General features: G+C 42.6%; 1 protein-coding gene across 3 annotated transcripts in view; it reads right to left on the minus strand.

The window, feature by feature from the left end:
* GABRA3 (gamma-aminobutyric acid type A receptor subunit alpha3) overlaps positions 1 to 20,565 on the minus strand; it is a 168,764-nt gene that overhangs the window by 128,727 nt on the left and 19,472 nt on the right. For all 3 annotated transcript variants that reach the window (XM_069063057.1, XM_069063058.1, XM_069063056.1), the window contains exon 2: positions 12,004 to 12,173. In XM_069063057.1, the coding sequence (XP_068919158.1) occupies positions 12,004 to 12,125 (122 nt within the window). In that variant the 5' untranslated portion in view covers positions 12,126 to 12,173. The remainder of the gene's footprint in view (positions 1 to 12,003; positions 12,174 to 20,565) is intronic.

Raw genomic sequence — 20,565 nt, forward strand, 5'->3', positions numbered from 1 at the left:
AAGAGAAGAGAAGAGAAGAGAAGAGAAGAGAAGAGAAGAGAAGAGAAAAGAAGTCCCCCAGTAAGAGTCAGAGACAGAAAAGTAGGGAGTGATGGCTGCTGAGGAATACTGAGGCAACCATATGTCAACCTGACATGTTGTTGTGTGGTTTGTTCAATCATGTCCAACTCTGTGACCCCATTTGGGGCTTTCTTGCTATTTCCTTCTCCAGCTCATTTTACAGATGAGGAACTGAGGCAAACAGGGTGAAGTGACTTGCCCAGGGTTACCCAGCTAGGGAGTGTCTGAGGCCAAATTTGAATTCAGGAAGATGAGGCTTCCTGACTTTGGACCCAGTGTTCTATCCACTATATCACCTAACTGCCCACAAACTTGACATGACTATGGCTTAAAATAGAGGAACAATGATATCTTGGTCAGAGATCAAACGCACATGTCAAGAGTCAGTAAAAATATATTTGCCTGGAGTCTTGCAAAGCTGATCCAGTGGGATTTAAATTGAAAATAGAAGGTGAGGCAGAAAAAAACTACTTCCATATATCTGCCAAGCCAGGTACCACAGAGAGAATCAGCTATAACATTATTTTTAACCAGACTATCTCAGTGAGGGTAGCTAGTGCAGAATTTCTTCTACCAATACAGATCAGCACCTTTTCTGTAACTTATGTCTTAGAGGTATAACATTAGGAAAAGAAAAGCGGCAGGGAGACCAAAAATTCACCAGACATAATAAAGGAGCCTGTAATAAAACCCAGAAGCTCATCCATCAATGTGGCATGATAAATAGAATGCTGAACTTGGAATAGGGAAGACCAAAGTTCAGAGTCTACCTCTGACACTGACTGTATAAGCACAGACAAGTCAGTTGATCTCTCTGAGCCTCAGTTTCCTTATCTGTACCTATCTCACAGGGATGTTATAAAGATCAAATCAGACAATAAAGAAATCACTTTGCAAAATTTAAAACACTGTAAATATTAGCTATTATCGTCCAGTCTTTCAGTCATGTCCAACTCTTCACAACCCCATTCGGGGTTTTCTTTCTTGGCAAAGATACTGGAGGGGTTTGCCATTTCTTCCTCCAGTCAGCTATTATTACTTTATTGTATCTACAAACAAATGTGTGAGCTATGGATCACAAACAAGGTAACTGGAGATCTTTCAAAAGAAGGGAAATATGATCTCATAAGTATGAAGATTTTGTGTGACAGGACTCATGAATGTGATATATCTACAGAAAACCATTCAAATGAAACAGGAGAAAAAAGATGATGGGGTAGCATTTCCTTATATAATAATAGCTAGAATTTATTTTGATATCACTTTAAGGCTTGCAATATACCTTACAAACAATATCTCCTTTGATTCCCCACAACCACCCTGGGAGATAGGTGCTATTATTATTTCCAATTTATAGATGAGAAAACTAAGACAGATAGGGGTTAAATGATTTACCCAGGGTCCCATAGCTAGTAAATATCTGAGGCCACATTTGAACTCAGGTCTTAGCTACCTCTAAAAAGTCAAACTCACGAGGAACTCTAAGAACTGAAGTAGAGAAGCAAAGTAGAGAGCATTTGGGTGTGAGTATCAATGGATGGATGAACAGAATGCATATCATGGTGGAAAGATACCATAGACCACCCATCCAGAAGGATGAAATAGATGAGCAGTTCATGAAACAGGTCATAAACCTAGAGTGAAGACATGATATAGTTGTAATATAGGACTTCAGCTACCCAGACATCTGCTGGAGTCCTCACTATTTCAGAAGTGGAGCAACTAATAAATTCTTCACTTCCTGAATGATAATTTTTGCTCTTTAAAAGGTAGAGGAAGCAACAAGAAGAAATGCTACTCTGTACCTGGTTCTCAGCAACAAAGAGAAACTAGTTACTAGGGTAAGAATGATGAAACCCTCATTAAGAAGAGACCATTCTAATTAGAAAGACATCAGTTGCTTGTGAGCTGGCCAAGCTAATATAATAAAAATGACAATTCTACCTAAATTAATTTACTTTTTCAGTGCCATACCAATCAAACTACCAAAAATTATTTTTTAGAGCTAGAAAAAATAATAACAAAATTCATCTGGAAGAACAAAAGTTCCAGACTATCAAAGGAATTAATGAAAAGAAATGCAAGGGAAGCTAGCCTAGCCATACTAGATTTTAAATTGCATTATAAAGCAGCAATCATCAAAACTACTTGGTACTGGCTAAGAAATACAGTGATGGATCAGTGGAATAGGTTAGGTACACAAGACACAGTAGTCAATGACTACAGTAATCTACTGTTTGATAAACCCAAAGACTCTAGTTTCTGGGATAAGAACTCACAATTTGACAAAAAATGCTGGGAAAACTGGAAAATAGTATGACAGAAACAGGCATAGACCAACATCTTACACCATATACCAAAATAAAGTCAAAATGAGTACACAATTTAGATATAAAGGCTTATACTATAAGCAAACTGGGAGAGCAAGGAATAGTTTACCTATCAGACTTGTGGAGAATGGAAAAAATTTGTGACCAAACAAGAGATAGAGAAAATTATGAAATTCAAAGTGGATCATTTTGATTACGTTAAGTTGAAAAGTTTTTACACAAAGTCAATGAAACCAAGATTAGAAGGAAGCAGAAAACTGGGAAACAATTTTTACAACCAGTATCTCTGATAAAGGAGTCATTTCTAAAATATATAGAGAACTGAGCCAAACTTATAAGAAGACAAGTCATTCCCCAATTGATAAATGGTCAAAGGATATGAACAGTTTTCATAGAAAGAAATTAAAGCTATCTATAGTCATATGAAAAAGTGCTCTAAACAACTATTGATTAGAGAAATGCAAATCAAAACAACTCTGAGGTACCACATCTCACCTATCAGATTGGCAAACATGACAAAATAGGAAAATGATAAATACTAGATAACATATTGGAAAATTGTGAACTGATCCAACCATTCTGAAGAGCAATTTGGAATTATGCCCAAAGGGCTATACCCTTTGACACAGCGATGCCACTTCTAGGTCTGTATCACAAAGAGATCATAAAAATAAGAAAAGGGCCCACATGTACAAAAATATTTATAGAAGCTTTTTTTTGTTGGTGGCCAGGAATTGGAAATTGAAAGAATGCCCATCAATTGGGGAATGACTGAACAAGTCATGGTATATGGAATGTGATGGAATAATATTGTTCCATAAGAAATGATGAGCAGGTGAACTTCAAAAAAATCTGGAAAGACTTACATGAACTGATGCTGAATGAAGTGAGCAGAACCAGGAGAACACTATATACAGTAACAGCAACATTGTGCAATGACTAACTTTGATAGACTTATCTCTTAACAACACAAGGATCTAAGACAACTCAAAAAGACTCATGATGGAAAATGCTATCCACATACAGAGAAACAACTATGAAGTCTAAATACAGATGAAAGCATACTATTCGCTCTCTTTCTTTTTTTTTTGTACTTTCTTGTGGTTTCTCTCATTGGTTCTAATTCTTTTTTCAACATGACTAATGTGAAAATGTGTTTAATATGAATGTATATGTAGAGCCTATATCAGACTGCATGCCCTCTTGGGGTGAGGAGAGAGGAGGGATGGGGAGAAAATTTGGAATTCAAAATCTTATGGAAGTGAATGCTGAAAACTAAAAATAAATAATTTTTTTAAAAAAGAAGAAATTCTTCCATCTTAGCCTCTCCCCACCTTTGCTCTCCTTCCTTATCATAAATTCTAACATGATACCTAGATTTTTTAAAGAGCAGGTTTTAAGGGTTCAAATAAATTATAAATATTATCCTCTGGTCTAAAATTCTATAAAGAAATACAGTGCCAGAAAGATGGAAAGGTCTCAAGAAATCCTGTAGATACACACATAAGCAATTCCAAGGGAGAAGAAAAGAATACATTCTCTAAAGATACTAATATAGAGGCATAAGGCTAATGACAAACTTAGATTTTTAAAGGCCATATACGAGAGATGGAAGCAAGATCGGGGAGTAGTGATTAAACAGAAAAAAAAACAGAGTAGTACTGGAAGAAAAGTATCAGGAAGACTAAAAGCCCAGAGTAAACTGAAAAGGGTCATAAATGCAAAGGACAACAAGACCTTTTTCCATATTACAGGCAAGAAAAGCAAAGAGATGATCAAAGAAGATAATGGCTCAGGGTGGATGGGCAATGATAACATATGATGCTGAGAAGGAAGAACTACTCAATTCACATTTTGATTTAATTTTCTCTGTCAATGAAAATGATTCTCAGGACTAAGAAGGATGGGGGAAAGGTGTTACTATGTAGATGACACTGAGAATGAGTGAGGAAATGGTAAGAGGAATTAATTGCCTTTATTGAGTTCACATCACCAAGGTTGGATAAACTATATCTCAAAGTGATGGATATGATTGCAGTCATCGCTGATGATTTTTGAAAAATCACGTAGAACAGGAGAGGAGCTCTGGGACTAGAAACTGGCAAATGTCCCAGTTTTCAAAACAAAGAGCAGAGTAGAAAGTACAAACTGTAAGCCAGTGTACTTGACTTCAGTTCCTGACAAAATTGTAGGATGTGATTCTAACGTGAACATTAGAAAATGAAGTTATGATCACTAAAAGCCAGCATGACTTCATTAAGAACAGGTCATGCCAGACTAACGTCCTCCTTTTAGTAGCAGGGTCACTAAGCTAAGAGCTCAGGGAACTGTGGTGGAGACTGTAAATTGCTTTGCTGAAATGTAGATATGCTAAATATCTCATACTATCCTTCTGTATGAGATAGTGCAGTGGGACGAAATCTAGATTTGAATCACAGGACCTAGAATCAAATCCAGGTTCTGCCACTTACTGCTGCATGACCTTGGGGAAGTGATTGAACCTCTCTGGCTTTCATTTTCCTCATCTGTAAGTGAATGGGTTGGATCCATTTCTAAATTTTATGACATGATAAGATGGAAAGATATGGTTTAGAAGACAATACGACCAGGTGGGTTGAATTCATGAATTAATGTCATCTAGAAGAGAGAGTTCTAATCCAGTAATTAGCCCTATGATGGTTGACATTTTTGCCAAAGACTTGGATAAAGATACAAATTTAATACTTATCAAATTTGCTCATGATTTGAAGCTGGACCAGGCAAGGAAAATACTGAATCCAAAAATATCTCAATAAATTAGAAAAATGGGCCAAATATAATAGGACAGAACTGAATAGAGATAAATGTAAAGTATTATATTTATGATCAAAAAGTCAATCACCCAAGTCCAGGATGGAGGAGGTATGGCTAGATAACAAAGAGTGTGAAAAAGATCCGGAATTTTAGTAAACTCCAGGCTGAGTCCACAGTGTGATATAATGCAGTCTTCAACTACATAAAATAAATAAACTAAATAAAATAAAATGAGGAAGGTGACACTTCCCATATACTCTGCCCTTCTCAAACAACATTCGGAGTAATATGTTCAGTTTTAGGAGTCACACTTTAGAAAGATGCTATAGATCAGTAGATTTAGAATAGCTTGAGTTAACCTCCCTCTACCCACACACCAACAACCAGGGCTATCATGAGATAGATTGGCCTGAAACCCAAGTCACTGTGGTCCCTTCAAGCAAGGAGTAAGTAAGGATAACTGTACAGGTCTAGAGAAAAACTTGGGAAACATTCATGGAGCTTCCTTGTAGGCTGCTTTGGCCATCTTGGAGCTGCCTTTACCTGGGGGTCATTGAGTGTATTTTTATTAGAGTAATGTTTTCTCTGTCCATTGTGGGAATCACTCTCAGTACAAAAGGACATTGACAAACAAGGGTGGGTCCAGAGGAGAATGACCAGGATGACCATGCCACAGGAGGGTGAAGGAGAGAAATGGAAATGTTTAGCATGGAGAAGAAAAGACTTCATAAATGCATTTAAGTATTTAAAAGGTTATCATGTGAAGAGAGCTTGAATTTATTCTACCTGACTCCAAAGGACAGAACAAAGAAGATGGAAGGTACAGAGAAACAGATTTCAGACTAGATAGAGGGGGAAACTTCCTAATAAAAAAAGCTATCAAAAGTAAAAGGGCTGACTCAAGTGAGTTCTCTTTCACTGGAAATAAGTAAGACAAAGCTCTATGCCAGCTTCTCGGGGACATTGGAGCTAGCCCCTGTTCTTAGATGGGGTGAACCCCCTGAACACCCCCCCAAGTGTGAGCTTATAAAGTCCATGAATGTGTATATCCCAGATTCAAAATGGGTTCAAACTAATAGCATGAAATACAATGGAGGTTAGTGTAAAGTCATGCATTTGGAGTCTGAAAATCCATTTCATAAGCCCACGACAGGAAAATAAATCACTTGACAGCAATTCATGTGGGGGGAAAGACCAAGGGGTTTTGGTAGACTATGAGCTCAATAGGAGTCACCAGTGGATCAGTCACTCCCCAAAACGACCTGATGCCCATTAAAGTCTAGTGTCCAGACCAAAGGAGGTGATAGGCCCTCCATCAGTGCTCAGTGTAAGGTGGGCCACATCTAGGCTGTCCTGTTTACTTCTGGGCATTACATTTAAGGGCGCTGAAAAAGCTAGAAACATCCAAAAGATGGAGGGGCTCCTGAAAATACATCCTGTCAGGACATGCTGACCATCTAAAGATGCTCAATCTATACAGCTTGGGATCTGGGAATTTGTTTAGCTTTGAAGGATTTTGAAAACTGCATTTCAACGTAATTGGTCTCCTTTCTAATACTATGGATTTTACTTTGTGTTTAATAACATGATTCTGAGAAGAGGGCCATAGATTTCAGCAGACTTGACACACACATACAAAAAAGGGTAAGAACCCCTGCTATATAGAAGTACAGACTTGGGAGAAGGGCATAACAGTCATCTTCAAACACCCAAAGAGCTATCACATGGAAGGAATGAGTGTCGTACCTAGTCTGTGTAGCATCAGAACAAGCACTATAACAGCGAGGCAGATTTCAGCAGAATCTGAGAAGGAGCCTTCTAACAATAATAAATAAGGAATAGACTGCTTTCCAAAGTAGTGAGCTCCCTCTCAAGGGAAGCAGTCACAGGATGTTTGGATGACTATCTGCCAGAGCTATCTGCAGTGGCCCCTAAGGCTGCTTCTCTACCCCCCAAATGTCTCCTCAAAGCTCCATTTCCATAGTTTCAGCTGCCTGCTTGACATCTCCACATGATTATCCTACCAGCAAATTCAGTCCATCAGAATCTAAACCCTCATTTCCCTTCTCCTCCCTCTCTCCCCTAATGTCTCTATTTATGCTGCTAGCACCACCAATCTCTCAGTCACTCGGTCTCCAATGGATTACAATCCTGAAATGGGCGGAATCTTGGACCAGATAAAACTACCAGACCCCTTCTAGTTGAGAGTACAGGACCAGATAGCCCCAGACAGAATCAATTGGCTTTGCACTATTTGCATTCCCATTAGATGCCAGGCTCTAAACTGGGTATTGAGGTGGTTAGCTCTCTGAGATACTGAGATTATAAACTCCCTGAGGGCAGGCATTATGTTTTATTCATTAGAATTCCTTCCATAGGCTTGGAAGAGAGTAGGGACTCCATAAATATAGGCTGACTGATTGATTGATTAAAGGCAGCCGAGATAGCCAGGGGCTGCAATTTACCAAACAAACCACCAGATGGGGGGAGGGGGAGGAGAGCAAAACAACAGAGAAAATGGTTTTTCCACCACGTGAAGAAATTTCCAAAGAACAGCTAGGAAAAAGAAATAAATCTCAGAAATCATATTAAAGAGTAAAACCATTAGCTTGTACTCTATAGACTCCAGGCTTTCTTTGGTCCCCTTTTTCAATGTAATTACAAGAATTAAGTCATCTAGCATCCCCACATTCCAAGGCCAACCCTCCAGCAAGCTCAATCTCCATTCAGAGCACACAACTCGAACCTGGAAATACCCCTAAAGACACCTTGGTCACACAGTACCTCTCCGAAGATCATGTACTTTATTCCTGATGGCTGCACTCAGACCTTTGCTGACTCATTTTTAAATATGCAGTTCTAAGCATGCTTGGTTTTATTTGTTTTTTTCTTTTAGCCCAAACATATTAGCAGCAGGAGGGAGCATGGCTGGAGGGGCTACCAGAAACAGGTATAGCAATGGCACTGAAAAGTGACAGCTGCCTGTCTGGCATCCAAGGAAGAGGCAGAAACACTAAAAACAGGCACAGACCTACATTACTGCACAATGCAATGGGCAGTACAGTAACACTGATTCTATTTCATTCAACAGGCAGTGATTAAGGACCTCCTATGGACAAAGCAGCATGGTGTGCTGGCATAGCCAGGCTAGGAGTCAAGACCTGGGTTCGAGTTCTATCTCTCACACACATGGCTTCATGACTCTAGGCAAGTTCATTAACTTTCTAGTGCTCCAGGAAACTCTTGGAGACAATTGCAACAGTAGCTGATCTACTTTGGTAGAAGAATTTCCTCAGCAGACCTCCCTACACCAAGAAAATCAGATTTAGGGTTTTTTTTAAATGTCGCAGGCACTGTCCTAGGTGCTAGGAATACAAAGTCAAAAACAAGTGTCCCTGATCTCAAAAAGCTTCCATTCGACTGAGGGAAGATGTACCCGAGTCAGCATTAAAAAATATATATATATATATCAGTTACATTGTGTGCAATGTCTTCTGCTTGTAAAATTTAGAAAGATTTTCATTAAAAATTGCTAAAATAAAGAGTTTCTCTTAGAAGGTGTACCAGCTATCTGGAAATTTTACTGATGTAGAACATCAGATTCCCCATGTTAATGGATAAATGATGGGTTACTGCAGCTGAACTCCACACTTCTGCCTTTTCTTCTGTTTTGGTGGGGAGGGAGGGGAGAGGCAATCAGGGTTAAATGACTTGCCCAGGATCACACAGCAACTGCATATCTGAGGCCACATTTGAACTCAGGTCCTCCTGCCTCCAGGGCCAATGCTCTATCCCCTTCACCCCCTACCCCTGTCTCTTTTCTTTCCTTTGGCGTTCTCATCCACCCCCTTGGATTCTTTTACCTCCATGCCAATGACTCCTAAGGCTGGTTCTCTATCCCCCAAATGTCTCCTCAAAGCTCCAATTCCATAGTTTCAGCTGCCTGCTTGACATCTCCACATGATTATCCTACCAGCAAATTCAGTCCATCAGAATCTAAGCCCTCATTTCCCTTCTCCTCCCTCTCTCCCCTAATATCTCTATTTATGCTGCTAGCACCACCAATCTCTCAATCACTGGGTCTCCAAACCTTTGACTCATCTTTGACTTTTTCCCTTTCCTTCCCTCTCCAAGTCCTGTTGACTCTGCTCTCACAACACTTCTCAAATCTGTGTCTTCCTTTCCACTCCCACTGAAATCAGCCTAAATTAGCCCCTTATCTTTTTGTTGGAACTAATAGCCTCCTAACTATTCCTCTGACCTCCAGCCTCTCATTCTTCCTAGTTTTAATCCAAAGTGCTCGGATCGCCTCATTTTTCCCTCAAAAACATCAGGTAATTCTCATTGCCTTGTAAAAAGACACTAATCTCTTCTCTGTCACTTATAAATTCTGTGACCTGGGGCAAGTCACAGCATCTTTGTAGTAGTTTCTTTACTTCTAAAAATGAGAGGATTGGACTAGATGGCTCTTCCCTAGGCTCTTGTGTTCTAGTTATACAGGACTCCTATCCAGCCTTCCATTCTCATCTTGCCTCTCTTGTCTCTGGAGCTGTGTTTTGTCTTCCCCCCCCACCCCCACCAGAGAATGGCCTTTTCACCCCACACCCTTGCCACCTTGACCTATTCAAATCTCTCCCTCTTTAAGGCCTAACTCCTATTCCATAAAACTTTCCCTAGTCTCCTTCCACACCTCCCCAGCTGCCTTGAAGCATAAAGCGAACTTTCATTCCTATAATTTCCCATCACTGCCCAGATCCCTCCTTTGCACTTATTGCACTCATATATGTATACTCATCCTTTCTTCCCATTAGATTTTAAGCTCCTTAAACAGAGGGGGGAGTGTCAAATCAATTTTTGGAGCCCCAGCACTTAGCCCAAAGCTTTGCACATAGTATATTCTTAATAAATATTGGTCAAATGACTAATATGGCAATATATTTTGCAGTGATTGCACATGTAGAACCTATATAAAATTGCTTAGTGCCTCAGGGAGGGGGGGAAGGAAGGGAGAGAATTTGGAACTCAAAATTTAAGAAACCAAATGTTAAAATTGTTTTTACACTGAATTGGGAAAAAATAAAATACTATTCAAAAAATCTGTATTGGTGGAATTTTGAGTCCTAACGATGAGAACTGTCCTAAAGTGGGGTGGACTGCCTCTGTGAGGTAATGGGTTCTCACTCACTAAAGATCTTCAAACAAAGGCTGTTGGCAATGCTGCAGAGGGTATCCTGGGAAGCATATGGATTGGACTAGATGGCCTTTGATGTCCTTTCCAATTTGGAGTCTCTGTTCATTGAACTGAGTTGATTTTTCCAAATTTGATAAGAGTCAAATTGAAGGGGGGGGGCAATAGGGTTGCTTACCAGCCAAGAATCTAGCCAAGATTCAACCAAGAGTATTTTGCAAATGAAGCTGACATTAAATGAACAACTCAAATAGTGTTAAAGGGACCTGTCCCTCAACACCAATGAAAAGGAAGCTTTGCGTTCACATGGAGCATTCCCAAAATGTACAACAGTAGCCAAATACTGGCATTCCATCTATCCTTCAGGGCACATTCAAGTCAACAATCTTTCATTAGGTACGTACTAAGTAGCAGGCACTGAGCTCCATGCTAGACATACACAGACAAAAAGAGTAAACAGTCTATCTGTCCTCAAGGAATTTGAATTCTACTGGGGTTATAGAATACCCCCAAGTAAGTATATCATGTAAATCAATTAAAAACAAAGTGATTTCCTGGGGTGGAGAGGGAGAAGAGAAGAACACTAATAATTGGGGGGATCAGAAAAGGCCTCAAAGAGGAGACTCCCAACTGAACCAGGGAGGCCAAAAAATGAAGGAAAAGAGGGAAAGCATCTCCAACATGGAGGACAGCTCTAAAGCTCGCTCTTCCATTCAACCTTCTTCATGCTTCTCCCAACTCATCCCTCCAAGTTCGATCCCTCCTCCCAGCCTGAGCACCCCAGCACTTGGCTATCCCAGTCATGGCACAGAACACATTCCTTTTCCTGTATGTGTGCTCCCCAAGGGCAAGAACTGTTTTTTTTTAATTAAGCACTTATTTGTTCTCCCTCCAACTCCCCCTCCCCTAAAAACTTTCATTTTTCCTTCACTTTAGTGTATCTTCTGCTCTAAAGGGCCTTTCTCATGGTTAGCATTCAATGAATATTGGATGGATGAAATAGACCTGAAGTAGAATATATATCTTTTGAAAGGTTCCTTAAAACCTTTTGAAAACCTAGAGCATCTTTAGGGTAGCATGGGAACCTTGGGATAACAAATGGACCCTCTAAACGTCTGGTATCATACAACAAATAGTCCAAGGTAGCATCAGGAAGCTATTTTTATATCATACTAGAATATTCCGAAAGGGGAAGTAAAGGAGCAAAGAACAGACTGTAATAGAAGGAATGTTCACAAGGGTTGGGATTTTGTTTGTCTGTTTTCTTAGACTTTGTTTTTTAGTGACCAACCTTTAGCTGCCATGGACAAGTTGCCACAAAATTCAAAGATCTGTCACTTTGAAGGGGAAAAAAAACTAATTCTACAGTTTCTTAGTCTTCCTGCCCAAACTTTCTGGCCATCCCATGGAAAAACATCTTTGTCCATAGGATCATATTGATTCTTTTTGTGTATCCCATGTCCCACTGGATGTGACCAGAGAGCACATTGGAGTAAAGTCTGAAGGACCCAGGGATGAAGATGTTGACTTTGGGTAACCATTTGTGGAAGTTTCAGGGTCCAAAATGTCCCCCTCTACCAATGGTTAATGGTTGACAGGATGTCCTAACAGACTATTGGCTACAGTCCTTACCCGCCAATGTCCTGCTTCACAAACTCTCCTGGCTCTTTCCGTTCTTGCCCAGTTCCAGTAGGCAGAGTGGACATCACGAAGAGAAGTCCAAGGCTTATGGGAAGAATTCCTGGGAACTTCATCTTCTCAGGGAAAATCACAGAAAGACCTGTATGAGAAAAGCTTGAGAGCTGGGGAAAGAGGAGGTTGGAAGGGAAGGGAAAGAGGTAGACAAGAGAGAGAAAACAGGGAGATCAATATTCAGTTCCATTTGAATCTTCCCGTTTCTATGGCAGCCCAGTTACCAAATTATCAGCTCCCTAGTCTCCTCTTTCCCCAGTTTGTCATCTAAAAAAATGGCTTCTGCCAAAGGTAATTGGATTTTGCAATCCCAATACCATGATATTTCCAACAGGTCCCACCAACATATACCAGATCCTTCTTCTGCTCACCTAAGGAAGCTAGAGGAGCTAATGGAATGGCCCCTAGACTGAAAGTAGAGAGACTGAGGCACCAGCCTCATATCCACTGCCTTGAGTAAGCTATTTTACCTCATTGACATTTTATTTTTTTTACCTGCAGAACAAGGAAGCAGATGGCCTGACATTTTATGAAATTCATAGGCTGAGTCCACAGAACATCCAAACATTCAAGTGAAAAAGTCAGCAACCTCAGTGTTCTGCCTGTGCTTGGATAAACAGCTGGATATTTTCAAATCATGAAATGCCAGCTTAAATGAGACACGTCACTAGAGGAATGACCTTTTCCCCTTAAATTTGATTCTTTGCTTTTATATGGCTCTTGTCAGGTAGAATCTTAGAACAACTAACTTCCATCATTCCCTATACTGGGAATGCCCTTAGACCCATCTCTGCCAGCTGAAATCCTACCCATCCATCTAAGAATGCCACCTCCAGGAAGTCATCCCTTCCTGCTCCCAGTCAGAGAAGATCTCTTCCTTAGGATCATAGATTTAGAACTGACAGGACTTAGCCTAACTACCTCTGTAGTTAAGAAACTTGCCCCAAATTACCGGGGCGCTAAGTGGAGAAGCCAAAATCAGACCCTGCTCCCCTGACTCCAAATCCAGCATTCTGCACTGCATTACAGTGTGTGCCTCTAAACTCTCAAACACTTCCCCCTTATGGATCCAGTACCATACCAAGATGGTAACACAACATACTAACGTTGGTCCAAATGTAGACTACTTCTGTGTTTAAGCTTTACTCCCACAGTGAGATCTCTTTATACATACATTTATGTGTGTACATGCACATATGTATATACACATACATAGGTAGGCATACACCAAAAATAATACAAAATAACTTTACAAAAACACTGCTTTATTTGTAAGATACCTTGTTTTGGTTTTCCTTTAAAAGATTTTTCATACAGGTTTCTTAATTTGCATTTTTATGTTTGTATTTATTTTTATGCATTTATACACATAGCACTTTGAGGTCTGAAAAGCATTTTATGTGTATTATCTAACGTGATCTGCATAACAACCCTGTGAGGTGAATGCTAGGTATGTCTCTCAATTTTACAAATGAAGACACTGAGGCTGAGGGAGGCCAAAGTGTCCCTGCTTGAGTGGAATTCAACAAGCCCAGGGCTCTGCCCACTGCATCCAGTTACATCATTTCTGTGTAAGTTGCTTTGAAACTTTGCAAATGTCAAATATTATCATTCTCCTTAGGACTACTCCCACCAGCCCTCCTCTATCTGGGCTATCTAGTAAGCTCCCTAAAGGCATGGGCTCTGCCTTGTTTGACACTGCTAAGCTGTGGAAGTCCCTTTGGCTTGGGTCTTAGGGTTTGCCGACAATGATACTCTAGGCGGCCTTTGCCCCTCCAATCTCATTAGTGACCTTCCCCGAATGGAAACATTTGGGGGTTTAGTTTTGGTCCCATGCCCAGTTGCAGGCCTCCAGTATTTGGGGGCTGTTTGAGAGGGAAGCAGAGGCCTGGGATGTGTTTAGAATTCTTGGAGTATTTTAGCTGGAGTGAGTGGCCAGGGCCTATGGGGGAGGTGGGAGGGATGCTGGAGGTGCTGGTTGACCAACATGAGGTGAGCTGAAGACAGCCCCACAATTAGAAGGCGTGGCCAGCTACCGGCCCGATGGGGCTGCTGACAGAGGTGATGAGGAAGTTCAGGTTTGTCAGGCCAGGGATGGCTGAGTGCAGCTGAGGTACACGGGATCTGTCCAGAGCTGTGAAGACAGTTAGGAGAGACAATGAGCTAGCCCAGAGGGAAAGCCCCAGGGCCTGCCCTCAGCAAAGCACAAGCAGGTAATTTGTCTTCAGTAACCTATGCCTCCTGAGGTAGGCTTCCTCAAAGCTCAGTCAGTGCTGGGGAGGGGACAGAGGATCTGAAGGAGATAGACTGGGAGGAGGTGGAGGGCATCTGGGGGTGGGGAAGGGGAAGAACACAAGTAAGCTGGCTAAAAGCTTTTTAGGTGGATGGATGGATGGATGGATGGATGGATGGATGGATGGATGGATGGATGGATGGATGGAGACAGAGGAGAGAGGATATTTATTAAATGCTTACTATGTGCCAGGAGCTGGGGATACAAATCCAAACCCAACAACCCTGCCCTCAGGGAGTTTCCATCCTAATGGGGCCTTTGGGAAGATGCAGGAGTGTCTAACCCAAGAGACTCTTGCTATTCAGCCCTATTCTTCCCACAGCCAGTGTGAGGTCCTTGGTCTCGCTCGGTAGGTGAGGTCTTTGGATTAGGGTTGGGGGCAGCCTCCTCTGCTCATGGTGGGGTGGATGGAGTAATTGGGGTAGAGTCAGTAAAGATTAGGATCAGATAGTACTAGTTGCTGGCAGGTGTAAAGGAAAGTAGATGGGAGGAAGATTCTGCCTCTGCTCCCACCCTAAGCTTTCTGGAGACTGCCAGACTCATGGGAGAATTTAAAGTGTGCCCCAAAATTCTTTGGGAAAAAACCCTAGCCTCATTTAGTTGGAATTCTATGAGCTTAGGGAATCATTTGAGTTAATGGGCAAGCAGCCTCCCATGACACTGAACAGCCAGCTAAGATCCATCTTAAAGGAATGGGGGTTTCTTATCCTTTGGAGGAGCCTAGAACTCCAGGACTTGGGATCCAGAATGGCTGCTCAGAGACCTCTTCTTAACCTTTGTTGTATCCTAGACCTCTTGGGCAACTTGGAGAAACCTAGGGATTCTTTTTCAGAGTCATGTTTTTAAAGTACATGTAGAATTACAGAGCAAACCAATTATATTGACAAGGTGTGTTAGCAAGGGAAAAAAAACATATTCGTGGACCCCACATTACGAACCCCCAATATCAAGCCCTAACCCTTCATTTGACAGATGGTGAAGTAAAGAACCAGAGAGAGGGACTGATTTTCCCAAGGTCACACAGCTAGAAAGTCATGGGAAAGAGGGGGAAAAAATTGGTAATTAAGGGTAGGGACAGGGGAAGGGATTATGGGGGAAGGGGAGTCTCTGGGGATTAAAAAGGCACTGAACCTTTATAGAACAGGAAATAATACTAGGAAGCAGAAGACAGGTGCAAAGAGGGAAATGGAGGGGACCTCTTGCCTCCTTCACAATTTTTCCCAGGGTTCATCCTGCCTTTTTTCTCTTCCTATCTTCCTCCCAGAGACAACATGAAGAGGTTCAAGGGATTTGTGTTTTAGTCATGTCTGACTCTCCATGATCCCATTAGGGGTTTTCTTGGCCAAGACACTGGAGTGGTTTGCCATTCCCTTCTCCAGGTCATTTTACAGATGATGAAACTGAGGCAAATGGGGTTAAGTGATTAGCCCAGGGTCACAGAGCTAAGTGTCTGAGAACAGATTTGAATTCAGAAAGATAAGTCTTCCTGATTCTAGGCCCAACACTTTATCTACTTCAGTGACCACCTAGCTAACTGGGTCAAGGGCAATAGTCCCTGAACTCCAATGAGACTCTCTTGTCTCCCCAGTCATTTTCCCTTTCTCAGTCTCAGATTCCTCCTCTAGAAAATGAAGATGGTCAATTCAATCCAACAATCATTCATTAAGTACATACTTTGTGACAGAGATTCAAAAACAAATGACAGAAACAGTCCTGTCCTCAAGGAGCTTGCCATCCAGTGGAGAAATAAATAGCTGACAAACCTAAAGTAAGGACTTTAGGGTTTGAGGCTGGTTAAGCCCCTTGCCCCTTTCGAAAAAGTAGAAGCCTGGCAGGCATTATTATTCTGATTTGACAGAGGAGTGATCAGAGACATTAAGAGACTTAAAACTTAGCAACCATCCTTAGGGGCAGAGGCCTACAGAGGCAGAGGCAGAATTTACACTCTGGGCTCCCAGTCTTAGATTCCTGCTCTCTAATTCTATGACCAGAACACATGCCTTGACCCCATTCAGAGAAGTACCCCTCACTTTTCTGTAACTTTGGGCCACAAAGAGCTCCTTCCACCTGGTGTTTGAGCCCAGCTATTTGGCTATAGGATCTGGAGTTCTGTGTTCCCCTTAGAGGAAGTGATGTCCTTGGCTGTTCCTGCCCCACTGCCTCACAGAATTAGAGCTGAAAGGCCCTTTAGAGGGCAGGAAGTTCAACCCTCTCACTTCCGGATGAACTAGGGTCAAAGCTGGAATTTGAAGCTAGGTCTCCAGGTCCAGCACCCTAACCACTATGCCACGTGGCCTTCCTCTGAACCTTTCCTTACCAGGCCATTTTGTCATCTTGGCTGAGGTTCCTCAGAGCTCCTGAGAATCTCCCATTGGCAGTCATCACTTTATCCCTGCATATATCAGCTAATCTGCTCCTCTCCATAATCCAAAGAAGTCAAGCAGGGATTCTGCTCATTTTACAGAGGGAAAAACCAAGGCTCCCAAAGTAGCAGCAGCTCACATTCCCACAGAGCAATCTTTCCTGGCTATAACCCCAAACTGGTAGTGTGAGAGCTTTAAGGTCCATTTTATAAATAAGGAAAGTCAGGCTCAGAGAGCTTAAATGACTGCCCCAAATCCCACAACAGGCGCCAGAGCCCACTCGGATGTGAGTCATGTGACTAAGGCCAGGGCTTTCTCCTCTATGAGGGCAGCCAGCCAGGTGATAATGACTTAATTTGCTCAGCCAAGCTCTACTAATATGGTGTCGGAGTTAATGTGTTCCTCTTCCCAGGTCGAATGCCACTTTCAACGAATAGGCCTCCAGTAGTGACTTTGATGGTGGAAGTTCAGGCACTGTGACAGGCCCATTAGGAGAGAGGAGAGGTTTTGGATCAGGCTGTCCATTGGTATTTTCTGATGCTCACTGGTACAAAGGGCCGGCAGACTTTAACTCTGGCCCTGGGCAGGCTGTTTGGCCAGGTATTCTCATGCTGGGGATAAAAGACTGCTACAAGGCTGAGAGATGTCGGTAAAGCCTGGGAGAAACCAGGACTAAAGGATTTAGGCAGTGTGCTACAGCTGTCTAAGGAGGCCCAAGCCACAGAGCCTTTGCACCCACAGTGTTATGGCTTCAGCCAAAGCCAGTAATCCTCTCCACTTCCTGCTGCCCGTTTTAACCCTAATTCCCCTCCCAATAGCTCCACAATTGAGCTTCATTTCAAAGATCAAGAAACTAAGAAGCAAATCCCCATTGATATGTGAGGCCAGCTAGTGAGCTACTCAGACCTTCTGCTGTTTAAAGGGCCCTGGGCCCAAAGGAGCCGGTTCTCCCCAGGACCTTCTACCTCCTTCTAGCACCGCATCCCATGATGCCCAAGGTAGAGCCTGCCAATCCCTCTAGCACATGCACCTCCTTCCCTCTGAGTCACAGAGACAGAGGACGGAGGGAGGCCAGTAACACCCCACAGAAGAGCACTTGAAGAGGAAAGGGGCCAGGTTGCAAAAGACTCTTCCTGCCAAACAGAGGATTTGATATTTCATTCTGGAGGATAAAGTTTTAGGATTTATTAAGTTAGGTGGGGAGTGACCTGGTCACATGTGTTTTAGGAAAATCACTTTGGCAGCTGAGTGGAGGATAAACTGGAGTGGAGAGGGATTTAGAGCAGGGAGATGAATGAGAGGGTTATTGTAATAGTCTAGGCTTGGGGTAATGAGGGCCTGAGCTAGGGTGGTGGCTGTGTACTTAGAGAACAGACAGATATGACAAGACTGACCACAGACCGGCTATATGGGGGGAATCTGAGCGAGGAGTCAAGGATTTAGGAGCCTGGATGACCAAATGGATGGTGGTGCTGGGGCAGTAATGGGAAATTTGGGAAGAAGGTTTGAGGGGAAAGATGAGTTCTGTTTTAGGCCTAGTTTGCAGTACCTACAGGACACTCACTGAAGATATTCAAATGGCTGTTGGTGATTTGGGGATTGGAGCTAAGAAGAGAGATTAGGGCTGGATAAATAGATCTGAGATTCATCTGCCAAGAGATAATCATTGAACCCATGGGAGCTTAGGAGATCACCAACAGAGATAGTATAGAGCAAAGGTTCTTAGCCTCTTTGGGTCATGCCCCTCTTTTCAAGTCTGGTGAGCCCTTCTCAGAACAATATTTTTAAATGCATAAAATATAGAAGATTACAAAAGAAACCACTTATGTTGAAATACAATTATCAAAATCTTAATTTAAAAAACAAACAAGTTTATGGAGCCCAGGTATAGAAGAAAAAGATGAGAGCCCTGGACAGAACTTTGGGATCTGCCCATATTTAGTGGGCATGACCTGGATGAATCCAGCAAAAAGACTGTGTCCTCATCTTCCCAAGAGAATAGAAGCTGCTTGAGGGCAGAGACTGTTCTGTGTTTGTATCCCTACAGCCTAGTCCCGGGCCTTCATGTTTGTCGAATGTAGGCCTGGCTGGCTAGTCCTTTCCTCTGTCTCTGGGACCTCCATCCCTGTACCTTCCCTTCTTGTCCCTCACCCTCTGCTATTCTCCCTTGACATTCTCTCTCTTTAGTTTGGCCGACCTAATGCCTCATAAATGAACAGCTCCAGCTCTGACCTTTCATGGTGATTCTCGTCCTGAGTCACCTCCAGTTGCCTAGAGAATATCTCCCTCACATACCCCACCAATATCTGAAGCTTAAGTCCAAATTGAGACTCATTATTTCTCCTCCTAGAACAGCCCCCTCTTCCAAGCACCACCAGTCTCCTAGTTCCCTTGTTTCTAAATGGAGAGTCTCATTATTGTCCTTCTCGTCCCACATTTTGTCACCAAAAACCAAGGAGGTTTTGTCTGTGTATCTTCCTCTCCCTCCCCACACCAGCAATCCTGCTCAGACCTGATTCAGCTCATTCTGGAAGGACTCCAGTAGCTTCCTATCTGCTTTCCCATTGCCTCTAATACTCCCATCTATCCTCCCACACACACCTTCAACTGGGATCTTCCTCAAACACCATTTTACCACATCAACAGCTCAAGAGCCTAAAGTGCCTTTGTCTCATTTATTGTCTCAAATCCTAAGCTCTCAGCCCAGCCTTCAGGGCCTTCCATTAACTGGTCCCCTCCCCTGCCAAAGCCTCTCTAAGCTCCAACTCGGTTATTCCTCTACATGGGCCTCTCCACTGCAGCCAAATCTATCTGCCTCCAGTTTGCTTATTCTAGCCTTCGGCCCTCCTGCTCAAGTCTCCCCTGCACTTGGCTAGTGTGGCAGAGGTGAATGATCTCTGGACTTGGAGCAGAAGCCCAGGGTCAAAGACCTGGCTCTTCCCCTAGCTCTATGATCTTGGGCAAATAATTTCCTCTCTCCTGCTGACTTCTGCAACATAAAAAAGAAAAAGGGTGGGGAGGAATGGACTCGGTGCTCTCCAAGGTCCTGTAGCTTGCCCTACCCTCGCTCTTAACCAGCCTCTGTCCAGCAAACGGAATCGGAGTCATCTCTGCTAGGATGCCTTGCTTGCTTACCTTCCATTGCACTCTGATCAGTCCTTGACTGTCTATGCCTTCAGCACTTAATCATTACGCCCCTGGATCCAGAGCTTTGGAATAGTTCTGTCCAGTTTCACTGTGTCCATGTGCCTGTTTCCTTAGGCTAGCAGGTCCTCATGGAGTACAGAGAGGGTACTTCCTATTTTTTTTAAGTTTATCTCCTCCAGTTGAATCACCCAGAAGCGGCCACCTATAAGCACTTAGCCATTTATTAGGAAATAGCCCCCGCATTCTACTCATAAGAGAAAGCCCATCTCCTTAGTTCAGTCTGTGATCACAGAGGCAGGAATGAGAGCAGCCAGCCCAGTGGCAATAACTGGCCACTGCCTTCTTTCCAGATTCAGAACCAAGATGGGGATGGGAGGGAGCAGCTTTTAGTGGCTTCCTGAGGTACCCTGGCAATTGTGGACCACAGAGCACCTCTACACTGTGACCTTTACTGATAAATAGAGGGTCCAGTCCCTCTCACCTAGGTGAGCACAGTTGGCTCTGGTTGCACCAAAGAGAGACTCAACAGAACATCAGAGCTGGAAGGGAGGACCTCCAGTCCAGGGGTCCTATTCAAGTCCAATGATCCTTAACCTTTTTTGTGCCATGGGTCCCTTTGACAACCCAGTGAATGTTTTTACATGCATAAAATAAAATATGTACAATAAGGAATGGGGCCAATTAGAAATATAGTTATTA

This window comes from Petaurus breviceps, unplaced genomic scaffold, assembly GCF_028583685.1.
Source record: "Petaurus breviceps papuanus isolate PSGF00001 unplaced genomic scaffold, PetGlider_PUasm1.0 90535, whole genome shotgun sequence".
NCBI lineage: Eukaryota > Metazoa > Chordata > Mammalia > Diprotodontia > Petauridae > Petaurus > Petaurus breviceps.